Source organism: Bufo gargarizans, chromosome 4 (assembly GCF_014858855.1).
Source record: "Bufo gargarizans isolate SCDJY-AF-19 chromosome 4, ASM1485885v1, whole genome shotgun sequence".
Classification (NCBI taxonomy): Eukaryota; Metazoa; Chordata; class Amphibia; order Anura; family Bufonidae; genus Bufo; species Bufo gargarizans.
This window is the reverse complement of record NC_058083.1, coordinates 497,977,991-497,999,226: the sequence shown is the minus strand read 5'-3', so window position 1 is coordinate 497,999,226 and position 21,236 is coordinate 497,977,991. Positions and strand designations below refer to the sequence as shown.

The 21,236-nt window shown below is 43.7% G+C and overlaps 1 protein-coding gene across 2 annotated transcripts in view; it reads left to right on the top strand.

Annotated features, from left to right (window-relative positions):
• The window catches only part of PLEKHH2 (pleckstrin homology, MyTH4 and FERM domain containing H2), a 144,345-nt gene that overhangs the window by 64,469 nt on the left and 58,640 nt on the right, over positions 1–21,236 (top strand). For both annotated transcript variants that reach the window (XM_044290007.1, XM_044290006.1), the window contains exons 4-6: positions 15,754–15,903; positions 17,158–17,241; positions 20,423–20,504. In XM_044290007.1, the coding sequence (XP_044145942.1) occupies positions 15,754–15,903; positions 17,158–17,241; positions 20,423–20,504 (316 nt within the window). The remainder of the gene's footprint in view (positions 1–15,753; positions 15,904–17,157; positions 17,242–20,422; positions 20,505–21,236) is intronic.

Sequence of the window (21,236 nt, the reverse complement as noted above, 5' to 3'; positions counted from 1 at the left end):
TTGAGATTGTTGTTTATGTTCCGATTACAGCGACACGATGATGCGTGACCCACTTTATTCTCAAAAATGTGCAACAGGCTCTTCTTCTGGAAAATGTTGGTCCAATTGATGTAAGCGCCAAGGCTCTGCCAGACAAAAAGCCGTCAGCTTGTAAAATCAACGTGGAAAAATACACGCCCTTATAAAAGTGAATTCATTTAAGCTCTTATGGTTTCCAGGGGAGTTGCAGCAAACATTTCCTTGTGTAGCTGAGATGCTATGGTGATTGGCTGCCGTGGTGGAGCAATGTTGTCACATCAGTCACCAATGGGTTGCAGTTACAATAGTGAATAGCTGTTTATTAAAGGGGTATTCTCATCTGGGACATTGATGGCATATCGCTATGATATCAATGTTAGACCTCTAAAAAAGACCCCTGAAGTGAACAGAGAGCAGCCGCGCATACGCGACCACCCTCCGTTCGCGCTTTGGGAGTTCCGAAAATAGCTGAGCGCTTGTTTTGGCTATTTCCGGCAGTCCCAAAGCGGTGAATGGAAAGCGCGCTACGTGATGTGCCCCTCTTCACTTCGGGGCCTCGTTCTCTAAATAGGAGCATGTCTCAGAGGTGGGACCCACACCCACCTGACATTGATATCCTAGCTATATGGCACCAATGTCCAAGATGGAACAACTCCTTGGGTTGTGCAAGAATGGGGGTGTTTTTGGCAAACTCCCCCACTTGGCTGGACCTGTAAAGGGAATCTTACTTACCTGTTTCCCGGGGCTGGCTCCTCACTCCTTCTCTTCCAGGCCTGGGCTGCTCTGTCGGGCTTCCTTGCTGAAAACTTCCAGTTTGACATTGCCGCAGCCATACCTGCATTTATGCTGTAATTTCTTTTAGCAAAGGTAAAGTACACAGTGTGTGTAAGTGTAACTGTCGTTTCGGTTTATATAGTGTAGGGACCGGGATGTTACACATTCTTGTAATGTGTTTCTTTGTACTAGAAAAAATTAACAGTCTTTGCACCAAAGCTCTAACTGAACTTACTGAAGTTCTACTGAAGACTCCTCTGTGTAACAAGACAGATAGGCAAGGTGATGGGTGGTGGTAGTTAGGACACATGTCCATAGTCAGGGGCTGGGGTAGTGACAAGAGGCAGCCTGGAAGCCTCTGTAAGTTACACACAGACGTCTTCAGCACTCGAGTAGAACTGAAGACTGACTCACCTTAGTAACGCTCAGTTAGGGCTTTACACTCTGTTTTCTAGTACAAAGCAGCATCTTTCCGTAAGAAAATATAATACAAACATGTTTAACAACCCTGTCCCTACGCTGTACTAAAAATAAACCAAAATGACAGTTACACTTTAAATGACATTAAAGGGAACCTGTCACCTGGATTTTGGATATAGAGCTGAGGACATGGGTTGCTAGATGGCCGCTAGCACATCCGCAATACCCAGTCCCCATAGCTCTGTGTGCTTTTATTGTGTAAAAAACCCGATTTGATACATATGCAAATTAACCTGAGATGAGTCCTGTTCCTGAGATGAGTCCAGCACCGCCCCGCATCCTTAGAATCTCCTCCTTGCTCCCCGACGTCAGAAAGCTAGAGCGCCGTAATCTTGCGATACATTGTTTCAGCTCCCGTCTGGTATAGACTTACATTAGAGCTTCAATGATAGTCAATGGCAATAACACAGCAGGTTTCCCTTTAATGTCATTTTATTTTGTAATAAATGTAATTCAGTTTTGCTGTGTGTGATTTCCTCCCCACCCCCATTTTGCTGGAAGAAAACCCAGCATAAATGTAGGCAAGTTGTTGCAAAAATGCAAAACCTGCATACCTTTTTGGTGCATTACTTTGCTGCACCAAAAACCCAGCACAGCTGCAACATGTGGCAGCACCCTGACTGTAAAACAGCAGCTTAGCGCTCCCAGTCCTTGGTCATTAGTAGATGCAGAGCGGAGGATTTCCTCTAGTTATATTGCTGTGGCAGCTAATTAAAGTCTAGGGCTTTTTTTTTTTAATTAAATTTTATTTGTTGTGATACAAAAACTTAAATACATATTACATAATTAACATTATAAAATCCATAAGTCCGCCAATTCTAATCTGTGAACGTGGTTGACAATAATTTCATACGAATATACATAATAGTGTCGACATTTGAACCTTCACATTCTACATCTATAGAATAAATGCTGAAAAGCCGGACAGATAGCATTTTCCCCGTCTCTTCCCACCAACCCGCCATCCCCCCCCCCCCCACCCTGCAGGGAGAAAAAAAAAAAAAAAAGAGAAGGGGATCCTAATTAATTAGCCGTGTCCCAGTCTTTCCATAGACTATTCCACTTTGAGTAGGATCCTCTTTGTTTGTACAGGATCCACTCATAGCTTTTCACTTTCTCCACCAAACCCAGCCAGTTCTTACAATCTGGGGCAGAAGAGCAAAACCAGGATCTAGAAATCAAAAGCCTCGCCAAGAACATCACCTTGATCAACAAGTGACTTTTTATGGGTTGATGATTGACCTCAGATAAATCTCCCAGGACCCATATCCTAGGAGACAGAGGAACAACAATTTTAAGTTTACGCGTCAGATTTTTTTGGACCAGGCTCCAGTACCTCCTCACCATTGGGCAGTCCCAGAACAGATGTAGATGATCTGCCCCGGGATCGCCGCAGCGGGGGCAGTCAGAGGAGGTCCGGAGTCCTCTTCTGTATAGCCATATTGGTGTCGCATAAATTTTGTGCAGAATATTAAATTGAACAACAATGTGGTTAGAATTGTGTGAAACCTATTTTAAGCTTTCCCCTATATTCTCCCAGTTTGGGGGACCCTCCTCTGAAAGAAGAGAAGACCAGGCTCTCTGTCCTGGAGAAAGAACATCCCGAAAAATAGCAGTACGATAGTTTGATTCTCGTGGCAGTTTTCTTACAAATTAAATCCTGTAAAAATAAAGGAGTGTCTATAATAAAAAGGTGACTGTTCAAAGTGCTAAAGAGTGCTGACCTCAATTGAAAATATGCGAACCAGGCCACCTCACCTAATTTTGCCCTTAATTCCATAAGGGGCAAAATTTGTCCACCCCTGACTACTTGATGTAAGTACTGCACATTTTTAGTCCTCTAGTACTGACTGCAACTTAAGTCGTTTAGATTAAGAAGTTTCGGATTGTGCCATAATGGGGTGCAGATAAGCGATGCCTTAACTGCGCACCAAGCCCTTATAACCGACCAGGTCTTTATAGCCATTCTGCAGAAAAGTGTGTACCCGCTCAGTATATTTAATAGGTAATCGGATTCCAGTACAGTGAAGAAATCAGAAAAACCTGCCTCCTTCACCACTTTACTGCAGAAAGGACTATTTTCCCAGTCACTAAAAAGGCAGAGTTGGGAGGCCACAAAATAACCCCTAAAATATGGGAGATTAAGACCTCCCTGCCTATAAGGCATGGAGAAATAGAGTGCCTTCAGTCTCACACGCTTCCTCCCCCATAATAAATCATTGAGCATCCGCTCTATCAATCTGAAATGCTTGTCTGTAATCCCAGCATAAATGTAGGCAAGTTGTTGCAAAAATGCAAAACCTGCATACCTTTTTGGTGCATTACTTTGCTGCACCAAAAACCCAGCACAGCTGCAACATGTGGCAGCACCCTGACTGTAAAACAGCAGCTTAGCGTTCTTGGTCATTAGTAGATGCAGAGCGGAGGATTTCCTCTGGTTATATTGCTGTAGCAGCTAATTAAAGTCTAGGGCTTAACAGTAATTAGTAATCTAAAATATAGTAATTAGACCTCAGTTAACCACCATGCTAATACCTTGTGTTCTTCCAGTGTTTATCTTCCTGCACAGACGAGAAGTCAGTAGATGTGATAGATTGCATGTAGGGTACAATATTACAGTCAAGCTGAAATGTATGCCCCTATAGGGATGCAGACATTACATTGAGTGACATAAGTGACCCGTCCCCTCTCCTGACTTGTCTGTTTTGGTAACGACCTTCATTCCCCATGTAATAACAATTCTGGAGCATCTATTCTTAAGACTCTATGTTGTGCCATTCCAATGCACAGCTGTATTATCTGGGCATTGTATGGTGGTATCCTATTATGTGTGATCTGTATGGCGGTATTATGTTGGCTTTAATTGTCGTTACCATGTGAGGTTTGAGCAACAATATTATATGGCTGTATAAAGAAAATTTTGCGTGGCAGTATTATTTAGGATGTGTATGGCAGTTTTATTTTTGCATTGTATAGAGGTATTATTTGAGAATTGTTTGGTAGCATTATTTTACTAATGAGCCTGACCCCTCTTCTACAATGGTACACTAAGAGGCACATTTATTAAGCTGGTGTTGGTTCCACCGAAGTTATGAAGGGGCACCAGCCTTTTCATAACTTCAGCGCATCCAGCGCCACTTCTAAGGCTGGGTTCAGACCTGAGAGTTTTACAGCACTTTCCTATGATTCCCTATGGGAATGGTTCTCACCAAGAACCAATGATTCCCTATGGGAATGGTTCTCACCAGAGCGTTTTACAGCGCGTACGATCGCGCTGTAAAACGCCCGACGCCCCAAGAAGTACAGGAGCTTCTTTGGGGCGTCTTGTCGCGCGTTCCCGTACATAGACTTCAGCGGGAACGTGCGACAATGGGCGTTCGCTTGTCTCTGTATGCGCGATTGCAAACGCCGGTACAATCGTGCCTACAGAGCGTACGTTCAAGTACGCTCAGGTCTGAACCCAGCGTAAATGTAAGCCAGCTTCCGAGCTGTGTTACATTTAGACTATTTTTGACACCTAAAACAAGGGTAGAGAATAATGAATGAGCCCGTCCCTTTTTCCATCCATGCCACACCCACAATTTTAGACCTGGCGTGAGCAGGGCGAAGTCACAGATAGCGGCACAACTAACCTTTTCGCTGCCATCTGCGCCTGAAATATGCCTGATTTAGGCGTATTTCAGAATAGTAAATGATCCCCTAAATGTACATTATGTACATACATTATGCTGTATATATTCCACTTAACCACTTTTGTCCTAGAATCTAATATTTTCACCTATCCAAATGTGAAAAGTGACTGTTGGGGTTCCCGACAGAGATTGCATGGAGATGCACACTGATGCTCCATTGAATCTCTATGGGACTGAAGGAGATAGCTATTTCTGTGAATCCCAGAGACTTTGTATGGAGTGGCAGTGCACATTCTCATCTGCCACTCCAAACAATTTTTTGGGAATGATGGAGATAGCCAAGTACAGCGTTCAGCTACTGTCCTATAAACATTGAATGGAGCATCAGCAGACATAAAACCTCCATTCTCATGACTGTGGGACCCCGGTAATCAGACACTTGTTGCAGTACCCCAGAGCAGGAGGTACTTGCAAATGTTTTTGTTCATTTATGTTATGTAATTTTATGTTCTGTATACCCAGTATGGTAATGTATGGGGGTGACAGAGTTAACCAACTCTGGCACAGCCCCTAGGGAAGCTGAGTTGTGGACTGTTAGCTTCACCCCTAGCTCAGTCTAGTCTAGGAGAGTCTAGTGTTAGCAGGGAAAGAGAGAGGAGGCAAAGTCCATGTGTTCCACTCCTCAGTACTAGGCCTCAAGCTACAGAGACTAACCATCACTGGAAGATGTACCAAGAGAGAACCATCTTTATATGGAAATTCCAGAATCTGTAATGGCAGAGAAAACAGACTCAGTAAGGTACACTGCTATCCAAGGCTATAGACATTACTGCTGTGAGGGGTATACTGCTAAGACACCATCCACACTTAGACACAACCTGGTTGCTCGTTTACCTAAATCTGGATGCCGCAGTAGTGTATTACAGCTATCTTACCGAAATTATTGTTGCCAGCCTCAGATTCTGCAGGGGAGGAGTGAAGGAGTACATGGAAGCTAAACGCGCCCTATACCCATTCAAAACCATCTGGGGGAAGATGTGCACTGTACATTGTGTGTTATGACACTATTGAAAACAATACAACCCTTATTTTGCAGTACAGTAAAAGTGAAATGTGGACTGGTTACTGACTCCTACACCATACGCCAGACGCTGTACTATATACGCCCTGCCTTGTGCAGTGGCCGAGTTTAGGGTGACTCCAACGCTACGCTGGGTCCCCCTGACACTGTCGAGGTGTCACCATGTGTTGCTGCTCTCCGGAAGCGATGGTAAGGCACCCCAATGGGAAATAAGTCCAGAGTCATGGTCTGCAAAAAAACAGGGTTCTTCTTTACTGGAGGAATTCAGGTGCAAAACAGTACAGGTGAGGCATAGGACTGGCTTCTCCAGTCTCCTCACTGGCAGAAGAAGAGTTTGATGCTGAGGAAAGGCCTGAGCTAGCTATCCCTCTTTCTCTTCAGAAGGCTGGTACCCTGGTCCAAGGCTGGTGATCCAGGGTCTGTGGCAGCGTATCCCCGTCTCAGCGTATTCTTCTGGTCACTCAGTAGTCTGGCAGAGTCTCCTCCTCCAAGCACTGCTCCCTAACTGCAGCACAATAGGGGCTCTGACTGCTCTCCTTATTTACAGTTTTTGCTAGACTAGACCCTTCTAGTGGGAGGGGTGGAGTGGAGAAACTCAGCAGAAACAGATACATTGTTTCAGCTCCCGTCTGGTATAGACTTACATTAGAGCATTAATGATAGTCAATGGCAATAACACAGCAGGTTTTCCAGACAAAAACAAGTTTCCAGACATAACAACATAGCTAAAACCAGACATTTAACCCTTTGTACCCCGGGACATTTTTCACCTTCCTGCCCAGGCCATTTTTTGCAAATCTGACATGTGTCACTTTATGTGGTAATAACTTTGAAACACTTTTACTTATCCAGGCCATTCTGAGAATGTTTTCTCGTGACACATTGTACTTCACGACAGTGCTAAATTTAAGTCAATATATTTTTCCTTTATTTATAGAAAATCCCAAATTTTACAAAATTTGGAAACATTCACATAATACTTTTAAGACAGATAGTAATGCCTCATAAAATAGTTATCAGTCATCATTCCCTATATGTCTGCTTTATGTTGGCATAATTTTGTAAATGTCATTTTATTTTTTAGGACGTTAGAAGGCTGAGAAGTCATTTTTCAAATTTTCCCCAAAAATATTTTAAGCACCAATTCAGTTATAAAGTGATTTTGAGGGGCTTACATAATGGAAACCACCCATAAATAACCCCATTTTAGAAAATACACCCCTCAAATTATTCAAAACTAATGTTACTAACTTTGCTAATCCTTTAGGTGTTCCACAAAAATTAAAGGAAAATGGAGGCGAAATTTCAAAATTTAATGTTTTTATGCAGATTTTTCATGTTAATCAATTTTTTCTTGCAACACAGCAAGGGTCAACAGCAAACTAAATCTTAATATGCATTACTCTGATTCTTCAGTTTACAGAATTACCCCTATATATGGCGGTAAACTGCTCTATGGGCATGTGGCAGTGGTCAGAAGGAAAGGAGCGCCATATGGATTTTAAAGGCAGATTTTGCTACAACTGCTTTTGGGCACCATTTTGTATTTGAAGAAACCCTGACATACCACTACAATGGAAACCCTCAAAAAGTAACCCCATTTTAGAAACTACACCCTTCAAAAAATATATTAAGGGGGGTACTGAGCACTTTGATCCCCTAAGCCAGTGGTCGGCAAAGTGCGGCTCGCAAGCCCCAAGCGGATTTTTAGACCCTTCAATGCGGCTTTTTCCCACGGCAACCCATCCTGCACTACAGAGGAATCGAATCTTGCCTGTGGGACGCATTTGCGTTCCACAAAGCAAGAGAGGGCGTGTTCGCTAACTAGTATTAGCGCATGCGCATAACAGTAGGGCTTACTGTGATGCGCGTGCGCTAATGCTAGTTAGCGAACACGCCCTCTCTTGCTTTGTGGAACGCAAATGCGTCCCACAGGCAAGATAACTAGTATTAGCGCACGCGCATCACAGTAGGGCCGGCAGTATGCACCTCCTTCCAGAGTAGACGTCGGAACGAGGAGGAAGTGACGAGGGGTATTGAAAACTTTCCGGGCAGTGAAATCTGCCAGAGACAGAACACCGCTGAAGGCTACAAGTCAGAGTCAGTGTACCTCCTTCTACCTCCTTTCAGAGTCAGTGTACCTCCTTCTACAGGTGACGCAATTATTTGGCATCAGCATTTACTTGGCATGTGTTTAAACAGCAAAAGTAATGTCTGCAGACAAGTTTAATAAAAGTAAAAATTATAAAGATAAAATGGAATAATAATCAAGATTCAAATAAAAGAAAGTACATATAAAAGTATGTAAAAACACACTCTGGGCTCATGCGCACGAATGTAAGGGCGCCGTGCCTGTGCTGCGGACCGCAAATAGCGGGCAGGAGGCTTTCACAGCGATGTTACAGAGGGAGGAGGGAGGAGGGAGGCTTTCACTGCGATGTTACAGAGGGAGAGCTGGAAGCGTCACAGAAGATTATGAGGCGGCGCTGGGCACGAACGGCAGCAGGTGACGGCGGCAGCTTGGAGCCATTTACATCCCCTTGGGCACCTTATTTTTATGACTGACAGGTTAGTAATAGCGTATTTTTTAGCAAAATTAGCCTACAGATTACATTTATAAGACCACTTTAGGAATGGTTAAAGCTCCCTGAACATAACCATATTTTGATCTGGAGGGGGTGAAACCTGGTGACAGAATCCCTTTAAACAACCATGTCGAAAGACACATCTTGTGGTCATGGAAAAGATATGTTTGAGAAGGGTCAAATCATTGGCATGCATCAAGCAGAGAAAACATCTAAGGAGATTGCAGAAACTACTAAAATTGGGTTAAGAACTGTCCAACCCGTTATTAAAAACTGGAAGGATAGTAGGGACCCATCGAATTCGAGGAAGAAATGCAGCGGGGAAAAAATCCTGAATGATCGTGATCGGCGATCACTTAAACGTTTGGTGAAATCAAATCACAGAAAAACAACAGTAGAACTCAGGGCTATGTTTAATAGTGAAAGTAAGAGCATTTCCACACGCACAATGCAAAGGGAACTCAAGGGATTGGGACTGAACAGCTGTGTAGCTGTAAGAAAACCACTAATCAGTGAGGCAAACCAGAAAAAAAGGCTTCAATTTGCTAGGGATCATAAAGATTGGACTCTGGAGCAATGGAAGAAGGTCATGTGGTCTGATGAGTCCAGATTTACCCTGTTCCTGAGTGATGGGCGCATCAGGGTAAGAAGAGAGGAAGATGAAGTGATGCACCCATCATGCCTAGTGCCTACTGTACAAGCCTGTGGGGGCAGTGCTATGATCTGGGGTTGCTGCAGTTGGTCAGGTCTAGGTTCAGCAACAGTATGTGCTCTAAGAATGAGGTCAGCTGACTACCTGAACATACTGAATGACCAGGTTATTCCAGCAATGGATTTTTTCTTCCCTGATGGCACGGACATATTCCAAGATGACATAGCCAGGATTCATCGGGCTCAAATTGTGAAAGGGTGGTTCAGGGAGCATAAGACATCATTTTCACACATGGATTGGCCACCACAGTGTCCAGACCTTAACCCCCATTGAGCAGCGGTCAGACTCTACCATCATCAATGCAGGATCTTGGTGAAAAATGAATGCAATACTGGATGGAAATAAATTTGGTGACATTGCAGAAGCTTATCGAAACAATACCACAGCAAATATGTGCCGTAATCAAAGCTAAAGGCGGTCCAACGAAATATTAACGTGTGTGACCTTTTTTTATTTTTGTGGCGACTTTTTTTTGGACAGGCAGTGTATATCACAACATATATATATTTAAAATGCAGTTACACAGTATTAAACATTGCAAGTTAACTCTTTTAGGTGAAATAAAGTAATACGTTTTAACTTTGCATAGGGGAAATAGGCAAATGTCAAAAAATTTCACAAAAGTCCTCCCTGCACCAGGGCGCTACACTTGCACCCATAAAACCATTACCACCAAGGGCACCCTAAACTACCATATGACAGGAATCCCAACACCAGGGAGTGCTCAGATGGAAGAAAGGGTATGCCCACCTCTAACTGCACTGGCCCTAGGGAGCAACGGTGTGAGGAAAGCTGCTGTGATAGACTTTCTGCAGCCAGGGCCACTACCACTCCTGGTAATAGGTGATAAGCTATAATTCTGGGAAAACTCTTTTAAAGACCAAGCAAACCATTCAGTTGTATGGGGTGGCGGGTAAAATGCTCAAATGTCAGGCATCTATATAGGCTTCCTATAAGAGTGCTTTAAAAAGCAGCAAGCCACAATTATTCATCCTATTTTATATGTGGTTTTACTATACATTTTTAATGGGTGTAGTTAATTTTTAAGCAGTTTATTGTTACATCGTCTGCATGAACTCGCTCAGGAATGGATAGAAATTTCATACATGTTGTACATTAATGGAGATGTCAGTCGTCACCTTATTCTAACCCCGGGATGTTATTGAATGTAAAGTCCTGTGAGCAAAGTACACATGGACAGCAGATGCTTCACTTCCATGACTAATGGGACTCAGTGGCCCCTGAGGTTCCCTGATGTAACCAGGTGACCTCACACTCGGTGCAAAGCAGTCTCTGGGAAACGTTTAAAAATCACAATGTATTGGATATTGAGTGGATTATTTTACATTACTAAAATCGGAGAACTTTTCTTGAAGGGGTTGATGAGTATTGATGAGAATAGGTCATCAACATCTGAACGTCAGTGGCTCGACACCTGGCATCCATTGCATTGCAACAATAAAATGGTTGTAGAAATACATGTAGGCATGAAGAGACTGAAGGGCTACCTACCGAAGAATGAAAAGGTGAGATTTCAGTTTGTATGGGCATTTCCCTTTAAAGAGGTTGCTTCAAAAAGTTGATCAGTAGGGTTGCCAGGAGTTAGACCCCTGACGACATGATATTGATGACCTGTCCTGAGGATAGGTCATCAATATCTGTAGCCTGGACAACCCCTTTAAAGGGGTTGGCCACCCCTGGGGGCCTGTCGGACAGATACCCCAGCGTAGCTGGACCTGCTGAGGGAATCATACTTACTGTACCGGATCCCCGCTGCTGGGTTCCAGCTCCTTCGCTTCCCCTGGGCCACTGCAGCTCTATCATACCTCACCGTGTCAACATCTGCCTTAAAGCAGCAGGTGACGTGTCTCCCTTGTGACCCAGTGACATGACGTAAGGAAGACACGTCACCGCTGCAGCAGCCACATAACCCGCATCAAACTGGGGGAGAGCGAAGGAGTTAGAACCCAATGGCATGAATCAGTTAAGTATGATTCCCTCCGCAGTTCCAGCCACATTGGAGGGTTCGCCCTAGAGGCCCCCACGGGTGAGCAACCCCCTTTAAAGGGGTTGCTCGCTTGCCCTACTGAAAGGATTATACTTACAGGCTACCCGCCCGTCCCAGCTGTGTTTCCATCTGCCGCAGCATGCCCGATCCTTCTTTCCCGCTGTTTAGGGAGAGTTAGGCCTCTTTCAGACGGGCATTGCGGGAAAATGTGCGGGTGCGTTGCGGGAACACACACGATTTTTCCGCACAAGTGCAAAACATTGTAATGCGTTTTGCACTCGCGTGAGAAAAATCGCGCATGTTTGGTACCGAAACCCGAACTTCTTCACAGAAGTTCAGGCTTGGGATCGGTGTTCTGTAGATTGTATTATTTTCCCTTATAACATGGTTATAAGGGAAAATAATAGCATTTTGAATACAGAATGCATAGTAAAATAGCACTGGAGGGGTTAAAAAAATATATATAATAATTTAACTCACCCTAGTCCACTTGATCGCGTAGCCCGGCATCTCCTTCTGTCCTCATCTTAGCTGTGTGTAGCAACAGGACCTGTGTTGACGTCACTCCGGTCATCACATGATCCATCACCATGGTAAAAGATCATGTGATGACTGGAGTGACGTCACCACAGGTCCTGTTGCTACACACAGCTAAGATGAAGACAGAAGGAGATGCCAGCTACGCCAGCAAGTGGACTAAGGTGAGTTAAATTTTTTTATTTTATTTTTTAACCCCTCCAGCGCTATTTTACTATGCATTCTGTATTCAGAATGCTATTATTTCCCCTTATAACCAAGTTATAAGGGAAAATAATAATGATCGGGTCTCCATCCCGATCGTCTCCTAACAACCGTGCGTGAAAATCGCACCGCATCCGCACTTGCTTGCGGATGCTTGCGATTTTCACGCAACCCCATTCATTTCTATGGGGCCTGCGTTACGTGAAAAACGCACAAAGAGGAGCATGCTGCGATTTTCACGCAACGCACAAGTGATGTGTTAAAATCACCGCTAATGTGAACAGCCCCATAGAAATGAATGGGTCGGGATTCAGTGCAGGTGCAATGCGTTCAACTCACGCATCGCATCCGCACGGAATACTCGCCCCTGTGAAAAAAAGGGGCCTTAGGACACCTCCAATAGATAGTAAGCTGATAACATTTTGACAGATGGACATTTGGAAGTGGGACTGGCAATAAAATAAATAATTCCTATTTTGCACTAAATTTAGATTATCTTTGGGCAATGACGGAGGATGAACAACTGTCTAAAAACACTATGTCACAGTACACTTCACTAGTGACTATCAGTATCCCTTATGCGCAAAGTGGAGAAGTCTTTTGATGGGATCCCATTAAGAAGTCTCCAAGGCATCTTAAAAATGCTAAGCCTTAGAAAATTAGACATACAAACAAGATAAAATGGACGAGACCTCATTTATTTTCTTTACAAAGCAGGCACCCAGTAGCAGAAATCTGTCCTTTCTCATGTCACGGCTGACAGCTTCGGGGACAATTAATGCTTCTCCTTTGTTAAGCTGGAGGAAGGTTGAGCTCTGTAAACTTCTCTTCTCCACAGATAAACAATTAAATGCATGTTTCAGGAATGTTACCGGACACGGACAACACATGCAATGGACGCTCGCTATGACTTTAAAAGGACATATTAAGTTTTACTACTACGAGAATCCACTAAATATAACGCTTTCAGGGGTATTTATTGACACCCTGGCAGATTTCCACGGGAACATTGGAATTTTACTGTCAGGCTTCTTTTCTCTAATAAATCTTGGTGAGCTTCACTGCTGCACATGGCATTGAACATCATTCATAGAGACTTCATGGAAAACATGGAAACCATAATGTAAATGTTTTAGTATTATAGGAGGTAGTATTGAGTTAAATACATAATTCTTGGTAGGAACTAGTAGATACAGTGAGGAACAGAAGTATTTGAACACCCTGCGATTTTGCAAGTTCTCCCACTTAGAAATCATGGAGGGCTCTGAAATTCACATTGTAGGTGCATTCCCACTCTGAGAGACAGAATTAAAAATAAAGATTCAGGAAATCACATTATATGATTTTTAAAGAATGTATTTGTCTGGCACTGCTGAACATAAGTATTTGAACACCTGAGAAATAGCAAGAATTCTGGCTCTCAAAGACCTGCTACTGTGCCTTTAAAAAGTCCACCTCTACTCCACTCATTAATCTAACTTAGTAGCACCTGTCTGAGCTCTTTAAAGACCCCTGTCCACCCCACAGTCAGTCAGACGCAAACTACTACCATGGAAAAGACCAAAGAACTGTCAAAAGACACCAGAGACAAAATTGTGGACCTCCACACGGCTGGAAAGGGCTATGGGGCAATTGCCAAGCAGCTGGATGAAAATAAATCAACTGTTGGACCAATTGTTGGAAAATGGAAGAGGCTAAAGACGACTGTCAGTCTCCCTCGGACTGGGGCTCCATGCAAGATCTCACCTCGTGGGGTATCACTGTTGATAAGAAAGGTGAGGAATCAGCCCAGAACTACAAGGGAGGAGCTGGTCAATGACATAAAGAGAGCTGGGACCACAGTTTCAAAGGTCACTGTCGGTAGAACACTACTCCGTTATGGTTTCAAATTACGCATTGCACGGAAGGTTCCCCTGCTCAAGTCATCACATGTCCAGGCCTGTCTGAAGTTTGCCAATGACCATCTGGATGATCCAGAGGAGGCTTGCGAGAAAGTTATGTGGTCAGATGAGACCAAAGTAGAACTTTTTGGTCTAAACTTCACTCGTCTTGTTTGGAGGAAAAAGAAGGACGAGCTGCATCCCAAGAACACCATCCCTACTGTGAAGCATGGGGGTGGTAACATCCCGCTTTGGGGGTGCTTTTCTGTGAAGGGGACAGGACGACTGCACTGTATTAAGGAGAAGATGAATGGGGGCATTTATTGTGAGATTTTGAGAAACAACCTCCTTCCCTCAGTCAGAGCATTTATGATGGGTCGTGGCTGGGTCTTCCAACATGACAACAACCCGAAGCACACAGCCAGGATAACCAAGGAGCGGCTCCGTAAGAAGCATATCAAGGTTCTGGAGTGGCCTAGCCAATCTTCAGACCTAAATCCAATAGAACATCTTTGAAGGGAGCTAAAACTCTGTGTTGCTCAGCGACAGCCCCAAAACCTGACAGATCTAGAGGAGATCTGTGTGGAGGAGTGGGCCAAAATCCCTGTTGCAGTGTGTGCAAACCTGGTCAAGAACTACAGGAAACGTTTGACCTCTGTAATTGCAAACAAAGGCTTCTGTAGCAAATATTAACACAGATTTTCTCAGGTGTTCAAATACTTATGTTCAGAAGTGCAAGACAAATGCATTCTTTAAAAATCATACAATGTGAATTCCTGATTTATTTTATTTTTTGTTTTTTTATTCTGTCTCTCAGAGTGGGAATGCAACTACAATGTGAATTTCAGAACCCTCCATGATTTCTAAGTGGGAGAAAGTGCAAAATCACAGGGTGTTCAAATACTTCTGTTCCTCACTGTATTTTAGGTTTTATCATGATAGCTCCATTACATCTAAAATAAAAATGAAGCAACTTCTTGATCAAAATATCTTCTACTGTTTTGCATCTACAGCTGTATGTGAACCTATGTTTCTCCATGGTTACAAACTACAAACGAACACTGTGTAGTCTGACCATACACTCCATCTGCACCTACTAAATAATGTATGTTACCTACTTGGTATATTATGGAACTGCTATTTGGGAGGTTCTGCATTGTAAAAACACTAGTTACTCTTTTCTGTATAAACCCAACTATGAATGGGTAACCCCTGGCAAGAGAAACTTATTTTCTTGAAAGCTGATAGCCTGTCTAAAGTGAAGACTACCATTGGAGAACCTAAAATGTGGAATTAGCTCTGAAAATGTAACTTGTCTTCTGAGATTTAGATCTTTGGATTGCATCCCAGGTTCCTCAACTTCTTGATCAAAACATCTTTTACTGTTTTGCATCTACAGCTGTATGAGAACCAGTATGGGGGGTCACTCTTTTCAGTATAAACCCTACTATGTTCTAAAGGGACCTAATATGTTCTGAATGAGTAAGCCCTTTAATATGACCTAATATGTCCTGAATGGGTAAAGCCTGGCAAGAGAACCTTCTTTTGGTGAAAGTTCATAGCCTCTCTAAGGTAAAGACTAACATTGGAAAACCTAACAAATATGGAAATAGCTCTGGAAATGTTGAGATCTAGACATGTGGGTTGCATCCTGGGTTCCTCAACCAACTCAGGGGTTATAGGTCACTTTGATAAGTATCATTGTTGTCACCATCTTAATTTTAGCTCACATAATGAGAATAAACCTAAGGTTTAACCTAGAAAAAAATAGTAATATCCCAAAATATCCACTTAATTCTTTAGGTATACCCCAGCCTAATTCAAGGCCTTTCTTTTGCATAGGTGCAGATTATGGAAGAAAAGCTGAAAGCTGCTGATGTGAACACCAGCGAATCAGAGATGCGATGGTACAAAAAGAGTCAAGAACTGGAGGTATTGGTACAAGAGAAAGATGAAGTAATCCAGTGCTTGGAGCAAGAACTAGAAGAACAGGTGAGAACCCCCTATGTTTCATTAAATCCAATATATGCATTCTACGGAAAACTATAATTAGAACATTCACAAAATCCTGTCGAGAAATTGTTAAATAGTTCACTATTTTAATTTATTAAAGGGGTTCTGTATGCAGTTTTGAACATGCCAAACTTTTGACAACATTAATTAGGGGCTGTATAGCTTTTTGTGGAGATTTTATTATCAGGAGCAGTGTGAATATGAGGTTTTATTCTGTCAAGTTCTGCTCCCAGGCGGTGCAGTTTCACAGTGAAGTGCTCTCTGCACTGGGCTGCTTCACTGCCCCTCCTTTCTGCTCTCAGTGATAGTTGTAGTGGTCTCCTGATTGGATGCTACAGCTGTCACTCAAAACGGGGTAGGGGCTGTGAAGTAGCTCAATGCAGAGAACACGTCAAAGGAAAATTCTTCTCCCCGGCATTTAAAATGCATCTGTCAGCAGATTTGTACCTATGAAATTATGTTTTAATCTATGCAAATGAGCCTCTGAGAGCAAAGGGGGCGTTGCAATTACACTTAGAGGGTCTGCTCTCTCTGCAACTGTCGTACCGTCTGCACTGTGGCTGACAGGGCCAGGCAGGCATAATCACTATTATACTGCCTGTCCTGTCAATCAAGGAGCAGAGGGTGCAGCAGTTGCAGAGAGAGCAGAGAGGCTCTAGGTGTAGCGGAAATGTCCCCATTGTTCCTAGAGGCTCATTTGCATATAAAATGGGACCAACACAGATGTCTTTAGCAGGTCAGCCAGTTTCATAGGTACAACTCTGCTGACAGATGCCTTTTAGGGAGCATCTGGCAGAATAAAACTTCATATTCACACTACTCCTGATAATTAAAGCTCCACAAAAGATATTTTTATTGTGCTCTTCCCTGCCCCTACCTTATCAAAACTGCTGAAAGACTCCCTTTAAACATGATAGTATATATGGCTGCGTAGGGGTCAGCTGTAGGAGAACTGACCTTCCTAAAATGGCCTACAGGTGTCTTACCTTGTAGAGATTTATAGTGTAATTGGTGCAGTCATACTCTACTTTGTATTGAGCTCAGTTCTGTGCATCACTACATCTGCAGATCGGGTTGCATCAGTTCAGTCTTTGCAGCATGAGAGGTGTGTGGTCAAACGAGCAAACGAGTGGCAGACATTATGAAGAAAGGGTGTGGAAGAGGAGCACAAGTTCTACGCGATGCAGGTTATGCTCATGTAATGTAAATAATTTTTCTGTGCATTCCCCACAGAAACAAATACGGTTGCAGGAAGCAAAAATTATAGAGGACAAAGCAGCAAAAATTAAAGACTGGGTGACGGGAAAGCTGAGAGAGGTGTGTGCAGAATTATCTGTATTATTACCTGATACGTACAGTCACATTGCGTCAATCTAGCCTCTGACAGCACTGAGGCTACAGGGGCATTACTGCCTCCCTTTACTTACTTTGGTCCATCATGTTGAACGTCACAGTTTTCATAAAGGCAAAAATACATTTTCCAATATTAGTCCTCGTTCACACGGGCATATTGTAACTGCATGTAACATACGGACCTCTAACAGGTCTTCTCAACCAGATTTATAGCACGTTGCATCTCTATGCTGTAAGTTTGGCTCAGTAAAACCATGGGGTGTTTTCGTACTACATCCACAATACGGAAAGTTATAGAGGTTTTCCAGAGTTCGATATTGATGGCTTCAGGATAGGTCATTCATAACTGGTGTCATCAATAACGACATCCCTGACGATTAGCTTTTTGAAGAGGCCACAGCCTCCTTACAGCTTACCACGTACAGCGCCGTCCATTGGATTGGAGCAGTGCAGCTCAGGTCCACTCACTTGAAAGGCCATGTGACCGATGAACGTGACGCCACTGACCTGGGGAGAGGCTTTAGTGCTCGCCAAAGTGCCGCAGCCCGTTCAAACTGTTGATCGGTGGGGGGTGCTGTGAGTCAGACCCCAACCGATCAGATATTGCTGACCTATCCTGAGGATGGGTCAACAGTATTTTACCCCCAGAAAAGCCCTTTAAAAAATGATACAAAATGCCTATCTGATGGAAATCTTAAAGGACAGATTCCTTTGATACAGGGAATGATAACATCCAATTTGTCAGTTTCTTAAAACATTTCTAGGAGGAATGACAGAGAACACAGAGATCTAATAAACAATGCTCCAGAATCTGTATTTCATGGGGAATACATGTACTCGGTAAATCCGACATATCATGAGAGCCTACAGCATGGTTGCCAACCGGAAATTTCTAGACTAACAGTAAAAATAGAAGACTTTTTTTGTGTCTGTGAAAAAAAAAGAAGATTTTTCCGTGATTTTTTTGAGACTGGAGGTTCTTGACTAGATTATTTTGGTGGTAATTATCATTATTTTACAGCTCAGAGTAAATGCTGGTAATGAGTTCTTATCAGTATATTGAGCTATAGACATGAATTACTTATAATATTTATCACTCATTATGGTTTCCCAATTTGGAATAAGTTGTCCAGAAATACTTGTTGGCAACCCTGGCCAGGGATTCTCAAGGACTTAGGATAAGCCATCAATGGATTGTGGGGGGGTGCAGAGGAGGACCCCTTCCTTTTGTTCCATTGCATGCTGTTTTATTGTGTAAATTCAACGCCTTGTAGTGTAGGTACCAGGAGATCGGAGAGACTGGCAACTTGTGGGTTAAATTAACAAGTTCACTGTGGATCTTATTGTGTCTGTGTTTTAGAGAATGCCACACCCCTTGCTTCAGGTGTTGCTTGTTGGAGATGCGTGTTGCGATGCGGAACGGAAGCATGGAACGGAACCCTACGGAAACACTACAGAGTGCTTCTGTGGTGTTCCATTCATGCTTCCGTTCTGCAAAAAGATGGAACTTGTTCTATCTTTTTGCGGAACTGACGGATCGCGGACCCCATTCAAGTGAATGGGTCTGCGATCCGCATGCGGCTGCCCCACGGTCGGTGCCAGTGCATTGCGGACCGCATTTTGCGGTCCACAGCATGGGCACGGAGCCCTTACGTTTGTATGAACAAGCCCTTATTCTGTATTTTACCCCAGCACTGTGTCTGATGGTGCGGCCCTGGAGACACACAAGCCTAGGGGCTAACCTCTGATCATGGGAGGCTTTTCCAGCACCTGGGAGATTTGCCAACTTTTCCCACTTTTCTTTTTCTGGAAGCCTACCGCATGTTCCGAGAGAGTTGCTAAGTATGAATATGTTGGTTCTGCAGCTTGTCTCATTCAAGATCATCTCCCACCAAACGCTGCAGGTCATCAGTCTTAGGCCTCATGCACACGACCGTTGTTTTAATCCGTGTCCGTTGTTCAGTTTTCTGTGATTTTCTGCGGACCCATTGACTTTCAATGGGTCAGTTGAAAACTCGGCTAGTGCACCGTTTGTCATCCGCGTCCATGATCCGTGGTTCCAGTCCGTCCAAAAAAATAACCTGTCCTATTATTTTTGCGGAAAACGGTTTGCGGACCCATTCAAGTCAATGGGACCACTAAAAAACACAGAGGCACACAAGATTGTCATCCGCGTCCGTTTTTTTCCTATCATTTGCATGGCAAACCTGTCTTAGATTTTTTTTTTACTTTCCTTTATGTCTGGTGATCCTCCAAAAATAAAGGAAAACACACGGAAACAAAAACGGATCACGGAACAACGGAACCCCATTTTGCGGAGCGGAACACAACAACGGTCGTGTGCATGAGGCCTTAAAGGGATTCTGTCATGAGATTTTAGCCCTATAAGCTATACATATGCCCATGTCCGTACTAATAACATGAATCCTAAACTGGCATTTATTAAACCTGCTTGTGGCACTATTAGCCTCAAAAACTGGTTTTTATAACCGGTCAATCGCCTACCTTAGGTGCCCAAGGGGCATGCGCCGCCTGGTGCGCATGAGCACTTCGCTCAACAAAGCCGCTGCGAGAAGTCCGCGGCGCATCAGGCTGAGCATAGTGCGCAGGCACCGAATCTGGCAGAGGGACGGATCTGGTGGAGGCGGCGCTGAGGTGAGGAGGGCGGTGATTAAGACTGGGAAGGAGGCGCTGGGCACCAGACAGCCGGGCACCCTGTATTAACTGACCTTGGGCACCTAAGGTAGGCGATTAACCGGTTATAAAAACCAGTTTTTTGGGCTAATAGAGCCACAAGCAGGTTTATTAAGGCCAGTTTAGGATTCATGTTATTAGTACGGACATGGGCATATGTATAGCTTATAGGGCTAAAATCTCATGACAGAATCCCTTTAATGTCCTGCAGAACCCCTTTCACTTCATTTCTTTATGAAGCATCGGGTCCTGCATCAACTACTACTTCATGAAGGGGGTCGGATCATAATTTTGCGTTCATGAAACGTTTACCTTACTGAACACGAGGTCTGTCAATAGTCTGACGATCCTCTATTCTCACTATTCTCCAGATGGCTTGCAAAAATGTATGGATTCCGAAATAAAAACTTTGTCCTCTTTATGCACTAACAATCTTCTCATTTTAATTCAGCTGGAAACTGAGAATCAAAATCTTCGCTTCATCAACAAAAGTTTCAGTGAAGAAATCATTTCCTTGCGCTCCAAATCACAAGGTAATAACCATTTTTTTGCTCATACAGTATGCTGACGTACCAGGCTTGTTCCCCTCTGGAAGCATGCAGCATCTGATATAGCCCCTTTTCCACTGCACGGGATCAGCTGTGCTCGATTTTACTCTGTGTTTCTGTCTTTGGACTAGACCTGAGTTGCAGATAGTACCTGGTACCAGATCCGAGGAGGTTCCAAGTGAGCCCGTCCGGTACCATGAAGGTCACGTGAGCACACCACTGACTAGTGATAGGTCCAAGACAATCATCACTGTACCGCTACCAGCTACATTAAGGGGTGCAATATTCACAGCAGAAAGCAAACTTTTTGGTACCAAAACCGAGTAATGATGAGTAGAGTAGAGCTGGTACCTAACCATGCAGTGGAAAAGTGGATTGAAGGGGTTTTCCAAGATTGTCCAGCCGGACCTGTGAAGAAATCCATACTTACCTCCTCCCTTCCACTCAGTTTCAGTTCCCTGGCTCCCAGGCTGTCTGCACTGCACTTCCTCTCCCGTCTGTCACTTTTTGCATCTACTGGGTCACAAGCTCCCTGCAGCCAATTATAGGTGCAACGAGCCCACTACGTACACCTGGGGGATCCTTTACCCCACCAAGAGGTTTTTACGATTATATGTCCCTCTGTTAGAGTAAGTAGTCGTGACGCCAGTTGCGGTGAAGCAACAGGAAGCACAAGACTCCCTTTGTAGTGATGGTATAGGTGGTACCCAGTGTAGG